The 19585-nt window shown below is 38.6% G+C and overlaps 1 protein-coding gene across 1 annotated transcript; it reads right to left on the bottom strand.

Annotated features, from left to right (window-relative positions):
• Positions 1-2463: 2463 nt before the first annotated feature.
• On the bottom strand, positions 2464-19019 carry LOC142534096 (serine/threonine-protein kinase ATM-like). The gene is made up of 6 exons (XM_075641000.1): positions 18572-19019; positions 18383-18485; positions 3271-3343; positions 2794-2939; positions 2629-2706; positions 2464-2546 (listed from the first exon to the last, which is right to left on the bottom strand). The coding sequence occupies exons 2-6, from the start codon at positions 18416-18418 to the stop codon at positions 2478-2480; spliced, it is 402 nt and encodes a 133-aa protein (XP_075497115.1). The 5' UTR covers positions 18419-18485; positions 18572-19019; the 3' UTR covers positions 2464-2477.
• Between the last annotated feature and the right edge of the window lie 566 nt (positions 19020-19585).

Raw genomic sequence — 19585 nt, forward strand, 5'->3', positions numbered from 1 at the left:
GTTCACAATAGAAAACCTGCATACAAAGTGAAGAACATAACAACAATCAGTAAGCGTAAATAGCTCGCACAATGTTTGCATTATCATATTTTCATTTTAAATAGAATTGATGTATTAGAGTCAGAAAATTAGCCGTCCAATATTTTGTATCGATAAATTTTCTTTTTAGATAGGCTTTGATGTCTGACAATCAAAATATTAATTGCATGAGTGATTCCTATTGATTGTATAGTTTACTATTAAGAATAGGTTATGTATATTGTGATAGAGGTTTCCCTAGTATATATGGAGATCATTCAAGCCATTTATCAATTTGTATTGGTATAGGAGAGTAGAAACCGCAAATTGTTCTTTCTTTTCGGCTGAATTAGAAGCCATGTCTTTCTTAATCTTTCATCTAGTTCTTACATCATGTCTGGAAAAGCAATGTGGACACCTCTTGATGGCAAAAAGCAATTCATAGCAACTGTTCATGAAATTTTGTTTCCAACAAATTGATCGAGTTGGAATAATGCTAATTATCCTATTTGGTCTCAACTTATAGAGATGCATATTGCAGGCAGAAGAAATTGGGATGCATCACAATGACGAAGGTTGCATCGCATAGAAGCGGCCCAAGCTATGAGGAATGGGAGGCTAAAGATGCTAAGGGTCAAGTCTTTGCTCATCAATTCCATGATAGAAGGCTGATGGCCTATTTGCGTTGTGTGGCGGCTAAAGAAGTTTTGAATAGAATCAAGAACTATCTGGGATGTGTCAAATTCTTCTCGAGCCTAAAGCCAATGAGCAAACATTCCAACCACAGCAAAGAGATCGCCCTCTTGTGGTGTAATGTAGTGAGTTGGACTCAAAATTCTTGCAAACTTGATTACTGTAGGCTAAATGATATGAAATGTCCATAGGATATTGAGAAACTAAGGAAATGTATCGCTAAGTATCGGATCAATATATTTTTTTTGTCTTGATCACAATCTACATCGATTTAGTGATCAGGGCTTTGGCTTCCTCTCCTTGCCAAATCTAGAGGAAGCTTATTCGCAGGCCCAATCGAGAAGCACAAGGTGTTAATATTAGATTAAATGATCATTCTAAATCCTCTGCAATGGCTATCAATAAAAATAATACAGGGCCAACACTCGTCATTGCACCAACTACAATAGCCCTAAATACTCAATCGATATTTTCTGGGAGAAAGATGGCTATCCATATCAATACAAACCGAAACGAGCTGAAAAGGAAACAAGAAATAAACCATATTTCTCTTAATGATTTATGTCTCAGGTTTCTTGTTATCTCCTCAAGAAGGTAATTTCGGTCTCCCGGTTTATTCAGGGAGACTAATCTTATAGCTAGCAGACCCACCATACTTAACACTTATTGTTCCCAACTCTTCATAGGGCTCGGCTCCTATGTCCAGATGCATTTGCCACTCACTCTGCTTGAAGACAATCCTACAAAGATTGAGATTGATACTAACAATGGAGTGGGTGTCTGATAAGTCGAGGAAGTCTGGCTTTGCTTGAGAATTCCTTCTGCACTCTGAACATCTTTCAATACAGTTTTGCAAGGGCTTTCAGAAGCCTCTCAGAAGAGTTGAACAATTTCAAAATAAAATCCAGAACTTGCAAATATTTTCTCTTGGCAATTGCTAAGAAAAGGCGAGCTAGTGAAACTTTTAAAAGAAGTCGCAGTCGAGTCAATGTTAATAATTATGGAGTTCCACTCCAAACATCCAGACAACCATCATTGTAATATTTCTCCACAATTGAAATGGCATGATTTAGATATCCTAACAACGATTCACCCAGTTTAGAAAAGAAACGAGGAATTTCTTTGATCCTGAGAGTGAAAGAAAAATGTGAAACACTGTGAGAATACAACAGAATATTGAAAACATATATATAAAAAATTATAGTCGTTTGAGAAAAATGAAAGGAAATAATAAATATGCAAACTAGTGCTAAAGAGAATCAACGTGTCAATAAATTTATCACAAAAACATTATATTTGACTAAACAAATGACTAAGATCAGATTGAACAAAAAGCCTATAAATTGTTAGCGAAAGCAAAAAAAAATAATGGAATGAATAAAATTGGCATCCCCAATCAAGTGATTGAGAAAAATATGGACCTTCTAATCAAACCATAAAAGAGTGTGATGGGTAACCATTAGGCAATGAACAATGTCACACCGTCATGGTGCAGGTTTGTCTCAAGCCCCAATTACTTGGAGCTTATTAAAAGTTATAGAGGAGCATACAACACAGTTCAAAGCTTTTACGCTAAGTCATGGGACATATAAAAGGGACACTACTGCCGCAACGGGAAATGGGAAGGATCATGAAATGAAGATTGACCTTGTTGTATATGAGCAGAACATGAAAGTTAGCTAAGAGAGCGCATGTGTAATAACTTCTGAGAGCACATTTTGTCAATTTCTGCTTCCTTTGTGCATTCAAGAACGTGATTTTCTATTTCATGAAGCAGGCTGATCTCTTAGATTCAGTGGCAATCGTACATTTTGGCAGTTATTGGACAAATTCACCTACAAATTTATCATAACTGACAGTGAAAATCCATCAGTTATTAAAATTTCAAAAGTAGCAAAAAATAGAAGTATGTGACACCTTTGGACCAGAATCAATATCAATCTTCGCAAGAACATCAACGGAGCATTCCAAAAAATCACTTGGACTTTCCTCTATCTACCAGACATCGGATACAACTATTTAAGATAAGCCATTATACGTGAGATCAAAAGGTTTATAAGGATGGATTTGCAAGAATAATACCTTGGCCAATTCCTCCACAGGCTCAGTAGCATAGAGCAATGGCAGAAGTCCTGAAGCGTCATACAGAAAAGGGGTAGAACCAGTCGAAAGGGCATATGCAGCTGCCGGCAGCAGCACAACGAACCGCTCATTCAGTGTTGTGAATTCATATGTAATTAGGAGGTCAATAAAATATTCTAAATAATGTCAACATCCTGCACCACCTATACATGTATAAAAAAAGCAAAGAAGTAAAGAGATACAAAAAAGGACGTAGTACTAGGGTTTAGAAAATTGATGGACAAAATTGAATATGTCCAACATATATTGTCTCTCAATCTATACGTTGATGCGATTCATTTCTTTTGCAGATAGACTGGAATTTTCACAGAGAATCATTTGAAGATTGTAAAAAAATTCCTTGGTTATTAAAATTTATGATCAATCTCATCAAATCACTTCAAAATATCAAAGCCACTGTACCTAGTTTGGAATGTACCTTCAAGTTAAGTATAGCTAAAACAGCTGGTAACACATTCTGCCGAAGATACAAAAAATCTTGCAGATCACCCTGCAGCAAGAAAACGAATGCTTTTAAGATACAATCTGGATCCTTCCAATAAATTGAAAACACGTGAAAACACCCTTTTAAAATGTAATCCATTAAAATTGAATTCAAAAGCTAAAATAAAGAAAAGCTGTTAAGATGAAGGAAAATCTTTTTTGGATCCCAAGAATTTCATTCAAACTAACAAATTTGCAGGCTTAGATACACGAGGAAGAATAACTAACACAGTCATCCAGTATGACATATAGCAACGGGAAACAAGCACAAAATAACAAGCTTTGCATCTCAGGGAATGACGCAAAAATCAAATTCACCATTTTATTCGCAGTTTATGATAATGGATGGCAACCCTTTCCTTCCACATACTTTGTGAAATTATTAAAGCACCATCAATTATTACCAAGTCTATAAACATGGCCATAAATATTAAGAGTAAGAAATTCCAACTTCCAAAACTACAAATTTGGAACCGCAACAAGATGCCTACCTGTAATGCTTCTCTGGTCAACATACTCTTGACTAATATCAACAGTAGAGTGAGCACCATTAGATATTTTCCAACCACCATAACAGCTTTGAATAACAAAAGAACTCAAAGAAAAATACAACGTGAACTTTAATAGCCATGGTTTCAACACACTTGAGTTATTCTGTTTTGAGTTGGTGAGAAAAAGACTCTCATATATGCCTTCTACACAGCAGAGTTGTTATGTTTAGGGTTGGGTATAAGTGAAGAAACTAAGAGAAAATATCAAATACACACGTTTGAAAAGAACTCTTGCAGTTATTAAAGGAATACAAAAATGAGAGGTATAATGGGTTCTTACCAGAGAGGGTTCTCTTGGAAGAAGTAGCATGAGATAAGCACAAAGCAGACCTGAAGTATATTTCCCAACATCAGGACACTGGATAGAATCATCGAAAAGAATTACGACAGCTAAAGGAAAATATATACTCTTGCATTCTGAACTCTGAATCAAAGATTAATTTTCATATTCTGAGAGAACATACAGTAGCAGTAAGTTAAAAAAAGTTAAAAAGGTCTAGTGAGAGAAGTTTTTTGAAAATGCACACTCTCGACCTTCAGACGTCGAACATTAGGGGTTCTTCCACTGCTCAATCATCACCTTCATCTACTGGAGATTTGTCGATCGACTTTTCCTCAATCTTGGCGCCGGCCGACGGCCGTCGGCGACATTCATATTCTCATTTTTGCACCTTTCTTGAGTGTGAGAGAAAATTCAAAAAAATGCCTACCCTTTCCGATTGTCACTTTAGCTGATGTATTCTCTTACGAAGTAATCTACTGAACTCAGCCGTTCTTCGCCACCCATCCATCGAACATTTCCGACCACCTCCGACCGGCCTTGTCGGCGGTTACTAAAATCTTTTCATCCAGATAATCCCATTCTATTTCTTTTGTCTAAAGACCTTCACTGAGTTCCTTTCTAATTAAAGCCACTCATTCAGATAACCGAATCTTTTTACCATACTCAGATATGTTAAGGATGGAGTGTAGTAAGTACCAGGCTGCTAAGGCAGATAGAGAGGTTAGAATAGGAGCAAAAATTATTTCTAATCTCATTGGGAAAAAGGGGTGATTCTATCTGGTGACAGAAAAAACTCGGAATGCGAGCTACATGCTGGAACTAGATCGTGAGAGTGCTTACTGGCTGAGGAAAATATGTGTGATTATATTATCAATCCTAAATCATATAAAACTTTTTTTTATCAGAAACTAATATTTATTAAGGTGATAATATTGATATTACAAAGCTAGTGGATGAGCATCCACAGTCCATCCACTGATTAGCTAACTAGAACAAGTTCATAAGTAGATAAAACACCATCCCTAACTAGGTCGGAGGAGAAGTAATGTTGAAACACTGGCACACTAGTCGTCCATTTGCCACTGTGAATCTTATCTTCTCCCATACATTCCTCCGACGAGTCTTCTTTGTCGTTGAAAATTATGTTATTGCGCTCTATCCATATCGACCAAAAGGTGCAATGTACAATGATGTACCAAAAAATAGTCTTCTTCCCCTTTGATTGAGAAATCCGTTCTCCACACAACAATTCTCTTGAGCTGCTGGAAAAAATCCACCGAATCCCAGGTGTTGCATAACCTTGATCCAAATTCTCTGTGAAAGAACAATGTAACAGCAGGTTGTCCTTGGTTTTCTCACTTAAGCTTGCACAAGCTGCAACCACTGTGGGCGTAGAACGGTACTCGGACTGTCTCTTCTGTAAACTGTCACAAGTTTTGCAATCTGCCCAAAGCCACTAGCCAAGAAAAAGCCTTTACCTTTTGTGGGATCGTACTTTCCAGATGTTTGTGAAATAAGGGAAAGTAGATTAGCCAAACTTGGGAGAAAGAATAGAAAAGAGAACTGACAGAGAAAACACCCGATGGCTCCCCTACCAACCCTGACATCGACAAACCCACACTCAAGAAGCTGACTCTAAAATACTTAGAAGGAAGTGTATCTCACCCAACTCAACGTCATCAACCCTCGGTCCTGAACCTCACATCCCACTGGACGGACGTAATTCCCTTGACTATTTGAAACAGAGTAAAATTGAATCATTGGTTAGTTGAAGATGAAGAGAGTAAAAAAGGTGAGGAAAACGATCTTTGAAAGACAACCCACCCACCCACGAATCTCTCCCAAAACCGCAGTAAATTCCCTCCCCTTAGGCGCCGTGCCAATCAAGTGTTGACAAGAAGAATGGGACCGAGAAATAAACTTCCAAGGGCTTCTGAAAGTCGAATTCCTTGTCTGAGAACCCCTTGTCTGAGACAGAAAGGGGATAATGGATCTCCTTGTCTGAGACCCCCTTCCCCCCTTGAACTTTCCCCCTTGGTCTATGGTTGATAAAATTGAGTACGAGACATTAGAAACGCAACCCCTGATCCACTTCCTCCACTTAACCCAAAGCCCTTCTTTAGAAGGCACAAAGTCTAGAAATCGCCAGTCCACGTTGTCATATGTCTTTCCAAATCGACTTTCAGTATCCATCCTTTTTTCTTTTTCCGTTCTGTACTCCTCCACAACTTCGTTAGCTATGAGACAACAGTCTGTAATCTGTCTCCCTCGAATGAATGCGCACTGGATTTTCAGCCACTGTTTTGCTCATAACTTTCTTCAATCGATTAGTCAAGACCTTTGCCAAAATTTTGTACAATTTGTGATTAGACTGATAGGTCTGAAATCTTTAATCTTCGTTGCATCTTTTTTCTTTGGGATCAAGCAAATGTATGTTTCGTTTGTTTTTCCATTGACGATACCGTCGTTCGTAGAATTCACCAAACACTTTGAGTAGATCATCTTTAATCGTATCCCAACTCTTTTGGTAAAATGCTAAAGTAAATCCATCCGGCCCCGGAGCTTTTGCACCATCACATTCAAGCACCGCTCCTCTGATTTCCTCCTCCGAGAAAGGCCGTTCCAACTGCTCGGCCTTCATCAAAGTAACTGGCCTCCATTCCACCCCGTCTAAACCCGATCCATCCCCTCCTGATTTTTTGTATAACTTATTATAGTACCCAATGATTTCATTCCTCAATCTTAATTCATCTGAAGTCAGTGACCCATCCTCCAACTCTATCTTGTCTATCGTCGCTTTGTTGCTCCTACTCTTCAAAAGAGAATGGAAGAATTTGGAGTTTTGATCCCCATCTTTCACCATTTACTTTTGCCTTCTGACTCTCCATCTGTAATTTTCGAATGATCATTGTCTCCAACTCACCTCTCTTCGCGTCTCATTTAGTTGCTCTGACACATTCCTTCCGCCTCTCGCTCGTCTAGCCGGCTAATCTTATTCCTTAAATTCCGAAATTTTGTAATCTACATTTCCGAAAACCTCTTTATTCCAAAGTAGAACCCTGTTTTTGTTTCTTTGAGTTTCATCAATAAACTTATACCTTCCCATCCTTGAGTTTCCCAACTGCCCCACCAATCTTCGAGAGACTCTTTAAAATTGTTGTGCGTCAACCAGACATTTTCGAATCTGAAAGGAGATGGTCCCATTTCAACTTGTTGTGTCAAATATTATCGGGTGATGATCAGAGGTGATTCTCGGCAGAGCGCTGTTAGTCTATAATATGGAAAAGGTCCTTCCACCCCCCCAGAAATAAGGAACCTATCTAGTCTGCAACAATGAGATTATCCCTGAAGTTTGTCACAAGTGAACCTCGCGTTTAATAACGAAGGATCGTTGCAAACCCAATTCCTCGATCCATGCATCAAAGCAATGCATACTGGTTGTATAAGTGGTGCTGTTCATCTTTTCACTCAAATTCCGAACGACGAAATCTCCGCCGACACACCAATTATTCCAACAAATGGAATGCAGCCCTGCAATTTCGTCCCAAAATATCTCTGTTTCTTGGGTTGCATGGACCGTGAAATGGCTGAGACCACCAATTAGTTCCCTCTTTCCACTTTATTTGAACTGAAACTGAAATATTCCAATGAGATTGTCGCTCACTTGTACCACTCGTGGATCCCACATAACTAGGATGCCTCCTGTCGTCCTTCCGCTGGTAAACTAACCCAATCCACAAATCTGGATTTCCATAAACTTGCGACAAATCGACGATCCACTTCAATCTTCTTCGTTTCTAACACCACCACAATGTCCGGATTTTCCTTTCGAATACCAAGCGCACTAACTCCCCCGCCTTCTCGCCGACCTTCCCCCCCTAATATTCCAAGAGCATATCTTCATAACAACGTTTGGAGCACCTCTAAGACGATCCTTTGTTATAGTTGATCCCACATTTCACCTAACAAGCTCTCTGCTCAACTTTCCCGTAGACTCTCTCATTTCAATTTCATCTGTTAAAATAGTACTCATTTCCCGAAGATTTCTCATTCCATTTAATTTCACCAGCCCTTCAATCACCTATGTAAGTGTTTCCCTCGGAACCATTCTTGATCAGTGAACTTGTTTGGCCCCCTCTCCCCCCCCAATATCCCAGTCGACAATCCCAAGGCACAAAAATACGCAGGAAGAAAAGAATTGAGTTTGAAAGGAATGATTAAAACCCGATGATTGAAAGCAGGAAAATACCTTTCCCACTAAAGGATTGGTATTATCGAGAATAGATGGCTCTGGGATGTGCTCTATTTTTTCCTCTTGAAGGACAACCCTGTGATGTCCATTGCGTCTGCATCATTATTGCACAAGGACTCCGATTGAGAAGAAACGTGACTGGCCGTATCACTAAAATCAACTCATCGTCCAGATAGGTCGTCTTCTGAGTCGTTGTCGATATTACTTCGAATCTTCATGTTGAAGCTCCCTTGTCTTTCTTGATTCATCCCTGTTCCGCTCATCGGATTTGGATTGACCACCGTCCTCATTTAATCCAGAAACGGCTCTGTTAGCTGTGTTGGACTTTTGCAATAAATCTGTCGGTATGTATGCAATACCGAGGTAGGTCCATTTTCGCTATTTTGTGTGCCCGAATCTTGTCCTTCTCTGTTAGGTAATGATGGATAGGAGATCTTCTGAAATCCTCAGATTTGTTTGGGTGAATACTTGGTAAGATTTTCCCACCTTCCTTTCAGCGGTTTGAGCTGAAGTTAATGATTTGACTGAATGCTCTTCATCTTCTTGGCCGTAACTGAAGACCCTGCCCCTCTTCAATCAATACCTTGTGGATGTGCGGTGGCGTCTCGATTTCTCCAAAGTCCTGCATATATTTGAATTTCCCCAACCTGCCATAGTCCTCTTGCCATTAACCACTACTTGGGCGTATGTCTGCTTTTCCTGTAAGTCTCGTAAGCCTTACTATCAAAAGGGTGATAATTCTGAGTTCCCGTTATTGACCCCGTTAAATGGAATCAAATTTTGTTGTTGATGAACCCAGCTTTTGTTCCGTTTGACCTTGATCTTTGCTGCCCCTAGATCTCGGAGTCCTCCTTGTATCGTTGCTAACCTCCACTAAACCCCCGCAGTGTGCCCCGATCACTTGAATTATCCATGCGTCCATAAGTTCCATGGTAACCCCGTTATCTTAATCCAACTGTTACAAGCACTTGATTACCGAATCTGCTGAATTGATGTTTGGTCTCCATTCTTCGAAATCCAGAGTCCACTCCAAATTCGAAAATCCTCTTTTCAGATTGAGATAAAACGAAAGTTCCTTGGTACATTCTGGCCACCAAACCGCTTTGTTAGCTTGAAACGGATGTACTTCGATCCTCCTCTTGACGTCTTTCCCTAGTATAATTTCAACTTGTGACCACGATACGTTGACCCTACCTTTAGTGATAATGGCATCATGCCAATCTCTCTCTGTAAATTTCCAGTCACTGTCCTCCTTAACCTTTTGCATTCCTTGATTGTGAATCCGTTCGACCTTCTGAGCTAACTTCTGAGTAGTTTTATCTCTGATACTGGCTTTGCCATACTCAATCGGTTTTTGTTCCATTCTCTGTGACTTCCCAGACAGTAGTTTGATAAGGATATCAGATATCCTAATCCATCCTAGAGCCTTTAAACCACTTGGTACGATGATATTCTGTCTCTTCCCCGTTGAATTGAATCTTGATATCTCTAAAAACAGGCCTCTTCTGTTAACAAAACGCTAAGCGATGATTGTTGCACTTCTGCCCCTAAATCGATTGAAGTCCACACATGATTGTGGATTAAGAATGAAGTTATTGAGGTTAGGGCTGATCCATGTAACTCCTCGCGGTCGAGTTCAAGAATATAGCTTGCGTTCCTTGGTTCTTTCACACCACCGAATCATCGAACCTTCCGTTCACCGGCTTTAAAGAAAACGTCTTAAACTCATCTTAACCGTTTCCTCTCTTACCGTTGGCTAACAGACTGGGACATTATTCCACTGGCTATGGCGACGAAATAGAGAAGCTCCGATCCAGAAACACAAAGTTACCAGGGATTCAAAAAAAGGCTAGACTGAGTACTGGGAAAAAAAACTTGACAAGTTCGGGCGGTTTATGGGTCGGAGAAAGTTAATCGGAGAGGGTAATATGCGGCAAAGTATTCCATAAAGAAAGCGAGCAGTAAGGCGACGCATTTTCAGGTAGGCAGGTAAAAAAAATTAAATGGGGCAGCCGCCGGCGCCGTTATCAGTAGGAAGGACGATCAACAATATTTATGGATTGAGATGTTGAAATGCACGGAAGAAGAGACCGGTATCTTGAGGTGTGAAAGAGGGGGAGCATTTTCAAAAAAATCTCACTCTACAATTTACATTTATTATATGCTATGCATGAACTCATATAAAACTTTTAACATAATGAGATTGGGGGGAGCAGTTGTATCTGTGCAAAAAATTTATCAATGATCGAGGAAGCTATATTGAAGTGTCAAAATTTGAGAGATCCAACAAGAGGCAGCGAATTATAATTCAAGTGGAAGTTATGAGAGGGTTGGAGATGTATGGTGTTTTTATGTTGAAAAAAATTCTGAGCAACAGAAAAATGGAAGGAGCATAACCAACCGAAGGGTAAACAGCAAATTCGGCAATCTTTGTATCGTGGTAAGATCAATCCAAGCTTTACAGGGTCCGGGAACATTGATGCCCCATTCAGAATTTCGACAGTGGCTCGAGTAAAAGAGTGGAAAAAAGCACTGATTGTTACAAAAGAAATGCGTTAATATATCTTGGGTAAATGGTTAACAGAAGCCCTTGGTAAGCGGTGAAGAAGAAGATTGAGGTTTTCCCTTTCAAGGCCAAATAAAGCAATGTGGTGGCCAAATAGCGGGGAGGGATTATGAATTCTACTTGAAAATTAATAGATGCTTTTTGGAGAAGAGGATTTCTTTGAGTTTTGAACGATGGAGGAGCGACATCAACACGGAAGAGGAAGTTTTTGAATGTTGCAACAGTTGGATCAGGATTATTGGATTACCATGGGATATTGTGGAGCAACAGATGTGCTCAAATATATAGGGGACAGTTGTGTGAGGATCGGTGGATATTAGTCAAGATACTATTTTCCCTCAAAGATTTGGGCAGCTGCTAAAATCAAAGTGGTGGGACTAGAAAGGGGGATTCATTAATAGCTCTTTGGTAATACAGACACCACGCGGTCCTCTGAATGTTCGCAGTTATGTTGATTCGATCAACATTTCAGCATATGATATCTACGAAAAAAGATCCTATGCACAGGTAGTAGTTGATGGTGCAAGAGTGATAGCTGCTGGGGTAGAGTGAAAGACCAGTTGATGAAGATACTGGACATCTTAAAAAAGATGGTGTAGCGAAGGATTCGATGGCCACAACAGAATACCAACAGATTAAAAGTGACGAAGAAGCTTGCCCAACAGAAAATAGATGGCACAGATATGGTATTGGGGGGAGATTTTCCTTCAACATACAAAGAACGGAAAATACAGCAATACTCGAGTCATTCAAGGGATGGAAGTGTTTGTTGGAAATCAACAGGAAGGTGTTTACATAGAGAAAAGGACAGGGATTAAGGGTTCTAAAACAATTGGGGTCAGAACCAGTGCGCGGAGGCAAACAAATCAAGATTCTCAAAAGGGTTAGTCCGAAAGGAGTGGATGATTTCGACAAGGGAATGGTTCATCAATGAGCAAAGTAGACAGTGAAAAATTCACAGCGATATGGTAGTTTAGCTGTACAAGCAAACAAGAACAGAAATTCGAAGTAGTTTATACAAGAAGAAATCAAGGACAAATTATGTGGGTTTTAATATACAGGATGAGGAGTGACAAAGACAAATACACAGCGGATGGATAATGGATCATTGCACATGGGACAGGATGGTACATGGGAGGACAGGGGATTTCACAATGGACCGAGGTCTTGCGCCGGAAGAGGAAAGCGATTATAGTGACGTCGAGACCATATTTCTGAAAATTCGGACACGACGACACACACCAGCTTGGGATTGGAGGACATAGGAGATTCTTCTTTTCGCACCAACCTCGGATAAGGTACACAACAAAATACTTACTCTCATAATCATTTTTCCAATCCTTCACTTCATTCTTCTTCGTCTTTTTCCTTCAAACAAATCTCGGGGGAGGGGAGGGATTTAGAGGTTAAGGGAGATAAAATGGTTAGTGATAGGTCGGGTATGTCGGAGATCAAAATCCACAAGGGTGATAACAACAGTGGGGGAATGATGATATTTTCCGAACTTGACAGAGGTAATGGGATGTTGGAGATGATGGGAGTACAAAGGGTGAACTGGGGGCTGGATTGAATATGGTTGGAATAAGTGCAAGGGGAGAAAAGGTGTTTAGATGAAGATTCTCTCTTGGATATAGAGGGGGAGGGTTCGGCAACGAGGAGGGGTTTTCAATTCGAGATATGTTACGCAAGGAGAAGCACTGACTTAGTTTTTCTACAAGAAACAAAAAAAGCAGTTGTTGGCAGAAGTTTTATATCCAGTGTGTGGAAATCAAGGTTCGTTGAATGGGTTCATCTACCTTCACTCGGCAGATCATGTGGTATTTGGTGATGTGGGATCCAAGAGTGGTATCCATCACAGATAATATGATTGGGGATTTACGGTTTCGGTTTGTATAGAAAAGGATAAAGACCTAGAAAGCTGGTGGTTTACTGCAGATATGGGCCCATGCAAAGCACGATTGAGAAATAAGTTCTGGGATGAATTGGCGGGGTTGTGGGGATATGTGGTGTTGGGAGGGGATTTTAATGTTGTGAGATCTTTGACCGAGAAAATGAACGGTCATTCACGAACAACAAGTATGGATTGTTTGATAGGTTGGTACAGGAATTGGAATTGTATGATCCCCCATTATTGAATGCGAAATTTACATGGTCAATTTGAGGGCTATACCAATTTGCAGCAGACAGATAGATTCTTGTTTTTGGGAAGGTGGATGGAGTTATTTCCATACCATAGGCAATCTGTTTTGCCTCGAATAACATCGGATCATTTTCCAATTGTTTTGGAGACACAAAAACTCAAATGGGGGCCGAGTCCATTCAGATTCGAGAACATGTGGTTGAAACATAAGGGTTTTAAGGAAAAATTTTCGAGATGGTGGAATAGCCCACAACTTCAAGGTTGGGAGGGATATAAATTCATGAGAAAACTTAAGTCTGTTAAGGATGAGATCAAATTATGGAATGACGAGGAGTTTGGGAAGACTGAGATGAGGGAAGCAGAATTGAACAACAGAATTATTACATTGGATGAGAAGGAGAGTGAGGGGAGGGAGAATGGTGAAGGGGTGAATGAAAAAAAATGATAAAATGGGAGTTGGAAGAATTGGTGTGTCGACGAAACAGAATGTTATATCAAAAAGCAAAGATAAAATGGTTAAAAGAAGGAGATCACAATACCAAATTCTTCCATTCTTTACTTAATCACCGAAGAAGCAAAGGAATAATTAGTAGATTGGAAAAGGAGGATGGAGTGGTTATAGAGGATGAAGGTCAAATAATTAAAGCCATTGTCGATTACTTCCAACAGTTGTACAGTAAGAGAGAGGTAAGAAGATTTGGGATTGAAGGAGTAGAATGGAGGCCTATCGATGACGATATGAGGGCTGAGCTTGAACAACCATTTCTCGAAGAAGAGGTTAAGAAGGCGGTTTTTGAGTGTGACAGATGCAAAGCACCGGGGCCTGACGGTTATACTTTGGCACTTTATCAGGATTGTTGGGTTGTAGTCAAAGGGGAGTTAATGAAGGTTTTTGAGGAATTTTACGAAGGAGGGATCATAAACGGGATAACTAATGAATCGTATATATGCTTGATACCAAAGAAAAATGACTCATTAAAGGTTAAAGATTTCAGACCCATTAGCCTCACAACGAACTTATACAAGATAATTGCAAAAGTGTTGGCTACAAGGATGAAAAAAGTTTTGTCACATACATTATCCGAATCTCAAAATGCATTTATTGAAGGGAAACAAATTTTGGATTGTTGTTTGATTGCTAATGAGTTGGTGGAAGAAGGGAAGAAGAAAAAAAAAAGGTTGGGTATTGAAAATTGATTTTGAAAAAGCGTATGACAATGTGGAATGGGATTTCTTGGACTTTGTGTTAGGGAAAAAGGGATTCGGAGAGAGATGGAGAGGATGGATAAGAGGATGTCGTCCTTATCCCGAGGGGGAAATTTAAAGCAAATAAAGGCTTAGACAGGGAGATCCTTTATCACCATTTTTGTTCAATATGGTAGTCGATGTTTTGGGAAGTTTGATTGATAAAGCAAAGGAGGAGAATTTAATCCAAGGATTTGAAGGGGGCCGAGAAAAGGTGGAAGTATCACATATCCAGTTTGCGGATGACACACTGTTTTTCGTTCAAAAGGAGGTTCACTTAACCTTTTTGGTGCAAATCTTGAACTTTTTTTGTGATATGTCAGAAGTAAGGATCAATTGGGATAAGAGTGCTTTATTGTGTTTATGTCAAGATGAAGTTGAAGAGGAGTAGATGGCCCAGAGGATTGGTTGTCGTAGGGATCAATGGCCAATTATATACTTGGGAGTTCCTTTAGGGGGTAATCCTCTAAAAGTGTCTTTTTGGGAACCTATCCTGATCAGGATTACTAGAAAATTGGCAACTTGGAAAAAGGCATTTTTGTCCAAAGGGGGAAGAGTAACATTGATTGCTGCGGTATTGAATGCTTTGCCTATATACTTTCTGTCACTTTTCAGGGTACCAAAAGGAGTAGCGGGGAAGATGGAGAAGATAATGAGAGATTTTCTGTGGGATGGAAATGAGGGTGAATCACATTGTCATATGGTTGTGTGGGAACAAGTTTGTAGACCGAAAGAGAGGTGTGGCTTAGGTATTGGTAATATTTGTTTGAGAAACAAAGCGCTTTTGGGAAAATGGTGGTGGAGGCTTAACGTTGAAAATGAGCCGTTGTGGAAAATAATAATAAAGAGTAAATATGGGTTACAAGAAAACGGTTGGGATGCAGGGTTGGCTACGAATGTGACATTTATATGTCCGTGGAAGTTCATCTCTAGATCTTATCCGACATATCACCGACTACTAAGATTAGTGGTTAGAGGGGGTACAAAAATCAGGTTTTGGGAGGACATTTGGTGGGGGGATTTAGCTTTCCGGGATTTGTTCCCTTCTTTATTTCGTATTACTTCGGTTCGTAATTTGCCTATATCTTATTTTGTTGCATTCGATATGTGTCACATGATTATTCTTGGGATTTGCATTTCCGTAGGTCTCCCCAGAGGAGGAGGTCGTTCAGTTGTCTTCGTTTTTAGGCATTTTGGATAGGGTTAGTTTGGTGGAAGGGGTCGATGATTTTCGAGTGTGGGAAGGGGATCCGTCTGGGAAGTTCACAGTCAAGTCTTTTTTCCATTCATTCTTCTCCGCGAATAATTGTGTGCAAAATTTCAAATTTTACCATATCATTTGGAAAAAACTCCTATTCCATCAAAGATTCAAATATTCTCGTGGACGGCAATCCTTGGAAAATTACCTACATCCGAGATGATGCAAAAGAGATGGCCTAATTGTGCTCTTTCTCCCAGTTGGTGCGTGTTGTGTCGTAATGATTGGATGAAACACAAATCATATGCTAGGAAGAAATGAGATTGGTTTGGGTCATACCGAAAACAGCACGAGATTTGTTTATTACGGATCTTGGACAATGGGTCGGCAAAAGAGGAAGAATTTTTTGGAGGGTGGTGATCCATGGCATTTGTTGGGGTATCTGGTTAGAGAGAAATAGAAGAATCTTTAAAGATTTGGAAGACAGCGCAGAAGAATGTTGGGAAAAAATCAAGATCAAGATAGCAAATTGGATTGGAAATATTAAAGAGTTTCAGAGTTTATCGATACTTGATCTTTTAAGAGACTGGACTTATGTTTATTGCTAATTTCATGATTTTATCTTTCTTGGTAGTGGACCACTAGTCCATTTCATGTAAAAGAACACTCTTTTTTTAATAATATTATCAAGTTTATTATCAAAAAAAAAAGAGAGAACATACAGCAAGTTACTTTGACATAATCACACACGGCACACCAATAAAATGGTGGAAAACTAATCTCAAACACAAATCTTTTGTAGGGGATCCATACACAACAATTTCAAGCCAGTGAATTGAATACTGGTTGTGCAAGGGTTTTATTTTCACCAAAACTGCACTTAACTAGAATTTTCCCCTTAAAACAAAAGTTTGCATGATAACACGAATATCTGATCACATAAAAGCATTCTAAAACTTGACCCCGGAAGAAAGGCAGTATTCAACTAAATTGCATTCGTGCATCAGCCATCTCATGAAAAGACTAGAAAAATCTATTTCTTTAACCCCACGGTTTGCATTCTTATTTTAAAAAAGTCAGTGAGAAACACTTCCTTTGAAACATAAGCGAAAATCAAATCGTTATTAGTTTATCACTCAAACATACTATAAAGTAACTCCACATACCATGGTATTCTAATGGCGACAATGGAATCTAAACCTTAAAAGTTTCGTAATTATAAAATAAAAATTGCTATTGTACATAAGGATGCAGTTGATGGTAACTGCATAATTTAAATCCTTATGAATGTATAGTAACTTAAATGTCAACAAACAAATACTACATTGCTGCCAGAAAGAAAAAAAAGCAACATCCATATAAGACCAACAATTCCGTCCTAATGTTTACTCTAAATTGCACTTCACTAATTATAGAATTTAAGTGCTTGATAATACATAATAAAAGCACTGATTTTTTAAACATTAAAGACTCAACTCTTTGAAACAGCACCACTGAACCAACAATTCTAATAATTCGATTAGATTAAGGTAAGCAACAATTGTCACCAACTAATTCTACCCAAGATATTAATGAAGAAAATATAAAAAAGACAATAGTAAAAAATATGAGAAAATATGATCATACAAATTCCATCGAAGATATCATGGAAATCAAAAACTATTTAAGGTGTTCAGAATTATTAGACCATCACGGAGATCAAATGGATGTATAAGGTGATTATTCCGTAAAATATTACCTAGAAATATTAAAAGCAAAATAAAATGAAAATTTTAAAAAGTAGCATATAGGAAGGTCGATAGTAAGGCTTCTATAATTCCATGTCACACAAGATATTAGGAGTTGCAATTTATTTTGAAAGCTGTATGCACTTAATACACTAGTCTGCCAAGTTGTCCTCGATTACTCCGCTTAAGAGACAGCATATGATTAATATTTGGTTAGTGCTGATATAAAATAACCAATTGTCACATTTAAGATATATTAAGGTGAATTAAATGCTGTCAAGAATTATGAAATATGCCTTTGGCTTGACATGATAAATGCAATGTTAGAATAATTCATTTTTTATAAACTGGAGTGGCTGACGCATCTAATAAACAGACCTTTAGGGTTGTTTCTCATTGGACTCCACTCTTACATCCTTTTAATTTGTAGTTTCGTCCCAATGGCGAGAAATATCGACATCAGAATTCTAGATTGAACATGTTCTCTTTTTCATGTCGAATGATTGTCCCGATATTTTCGGATAGAGATGGAACTTCAAATCCTTGTGAGTTATTATTTCTCAACCAATTATACCTCTATAGCTACAAATAGTGGGTAGTGTACACAAACTTTAAAAGGTATGCTAATGTATGCCAATTTTACACCAAGTACTATGCATTCAAATATTCTCCCGTTTCATATTTTCTCTTGGGCATTGGAGGATTTTTGCCGAAATATGGCTGGTGACCCTAAAGCATCTTTTTGCATGACATATTTAGTGGCAACCTAGGTCATATATTCTTCGTTGGACCCAAATAGCGAACACTTTACCATCTCAAGAGAAATTAATTGAACTAGAAATTACAAGTAGCTAGAGGTTTCCAAAAAAGCTGAACGAACCATCCCATAGTACCACGGGTCATATTCAAGAGAGTAAAAGAACAAAATATATATAACATGTATCTCTCCGGAACAAAAAAAGAATATCAGACAAGTATTCAATGGATTTAAGGGTAAAGATGAGATCGACAATGTCATACAACGAAGGATTTATACTCTAAAGCAACATGAACGACAAAAAGTTTGCAAAGGTGAATCACTCACGTTGAAAGTGTGCGTTAAAATAGCCGAAGATCCCATATCTCGAGAGGAACAAGATATGAATATTTTGTATCCTAGGTAAATGCCAAGCAAAGAAGTTATTATACTGAAATCATGGAGAAGCAAGCATTTTACTAGCAAAGAAACAATCAAATCAAAATAAGAGAAGCAAACAGTTATCTATAATCTTACGCTCAACATTATGCTACAAAGCAGCAGCATCCACCTGCAAAGACGAGAGAACAACTAACCCTGTAATACTGAATTTAGAGCTCGAAAAGTTGCTTTCAGAATTGTATAAAAACTTGAACATCCAATCATAATTACAAATAGAAGAACATTATACAATAATGGAAACAGGAAGAAACTGGTGTTAAGACAACGTTAAGCTATCCTTAACCTTCAATTTAGGAGGCACCCATAACAAAAGTGAGGTAGCTTTTTTCTCTCCTAACTTAAGTGCATAATCAATGCCATATTAAAAACACGTTCATTTTAAACACGCATTTATCAAAATGAGATTGAGATTTCGTGAGAGGGAATCTAACTGTACCTTCTTTTTCCTACAATATGAAATGCAAAGTAGATGAATTATACTTAACAATTCACCATAAGAGGAAAGGAAGCATTTCAAAGATCTATCTACCACCATGCCTTGATGGGAAGTTTACACCAAACGGATGCTTACAATTGAGGTGAGATTGCAATATGTTCCATATCACATGCCAACCTTTGCCAACCCAGCAGAATTTTTACAAAAATAAAACCAAAATATGCACAAGGATTAAAAGAAAAAGAATATCAAGCAGGTCTCGTGCATTAGACATCCTACAAAACGTGATACCTCATATAATGGTCCAGAAAGTTCATGGAGTTTATTTTCATTATCCTTAGATAATCCCCAGACGCCAACCAAACACAAACAATTAATCAGAGCCATTTTTCTTCAAAAAGGACGTTGATAGAAAGAGCCAGAAAAAATTATTAATAAGAGTAAGAGATAGGGAAAGGAAAGGGAGAGAAGTAGGAAGGTAAGATGTTCGCAATAATTGATGAGCAACAATCCAGTCCATCCACAATATATGATTGCTATCGGCCATGATAATGTGGAGTTTAAAATGTTTTCGCTGTCAGATTTGTTTAGGGATTGGAGTCTCATATTGTGTTAATATGATTCCAGTTCTTACTTTGTTATGCGATGACCTC

This window comes from Primulina tabacum, unplaced genomic scaffold (genome assembly GCF_025594145.1).
Source record: "Primulina tabacum isolate GXHZ01 unplaced genomic scaffold, ASM2559414v2 Contig332, whole genome shotgun sequence".
Classification (NCBI taxonomy): Eukaryota; Viridiplantae; Streptophyta; class Magnoliopsida; order Lamiales; family Gesneriaceae; genus Primulina; species Primulina tabacum.

What these genes read in the sequence shown, in the direction of transcription:
- LOC142534096 (XM_075641000.1), bottom strand. Translation starts at nt 18,418, where the DNA reads ATGGGATCTTCGGCTATTTTAACGCACACTTTCAAC. An exon ending in TTTTAACGCACACTTTCAAC is followed by an intron (nt 3,344 to 18,382) that starts GTGAGTGATTCA and finishes TTCTTGCTGCAG; the next exon opens with GGTGATCTGCAAGATTTTTT. An exon ending in CTGTGGAGGAATTGGCCAAG is followed by an intron (nt 2,707 to 2,793) that starts GTATTATTCTTG and finishes GATGTCTGGTAG; the next exon opens with ATAGAGGAAAGTCCAAGTGA.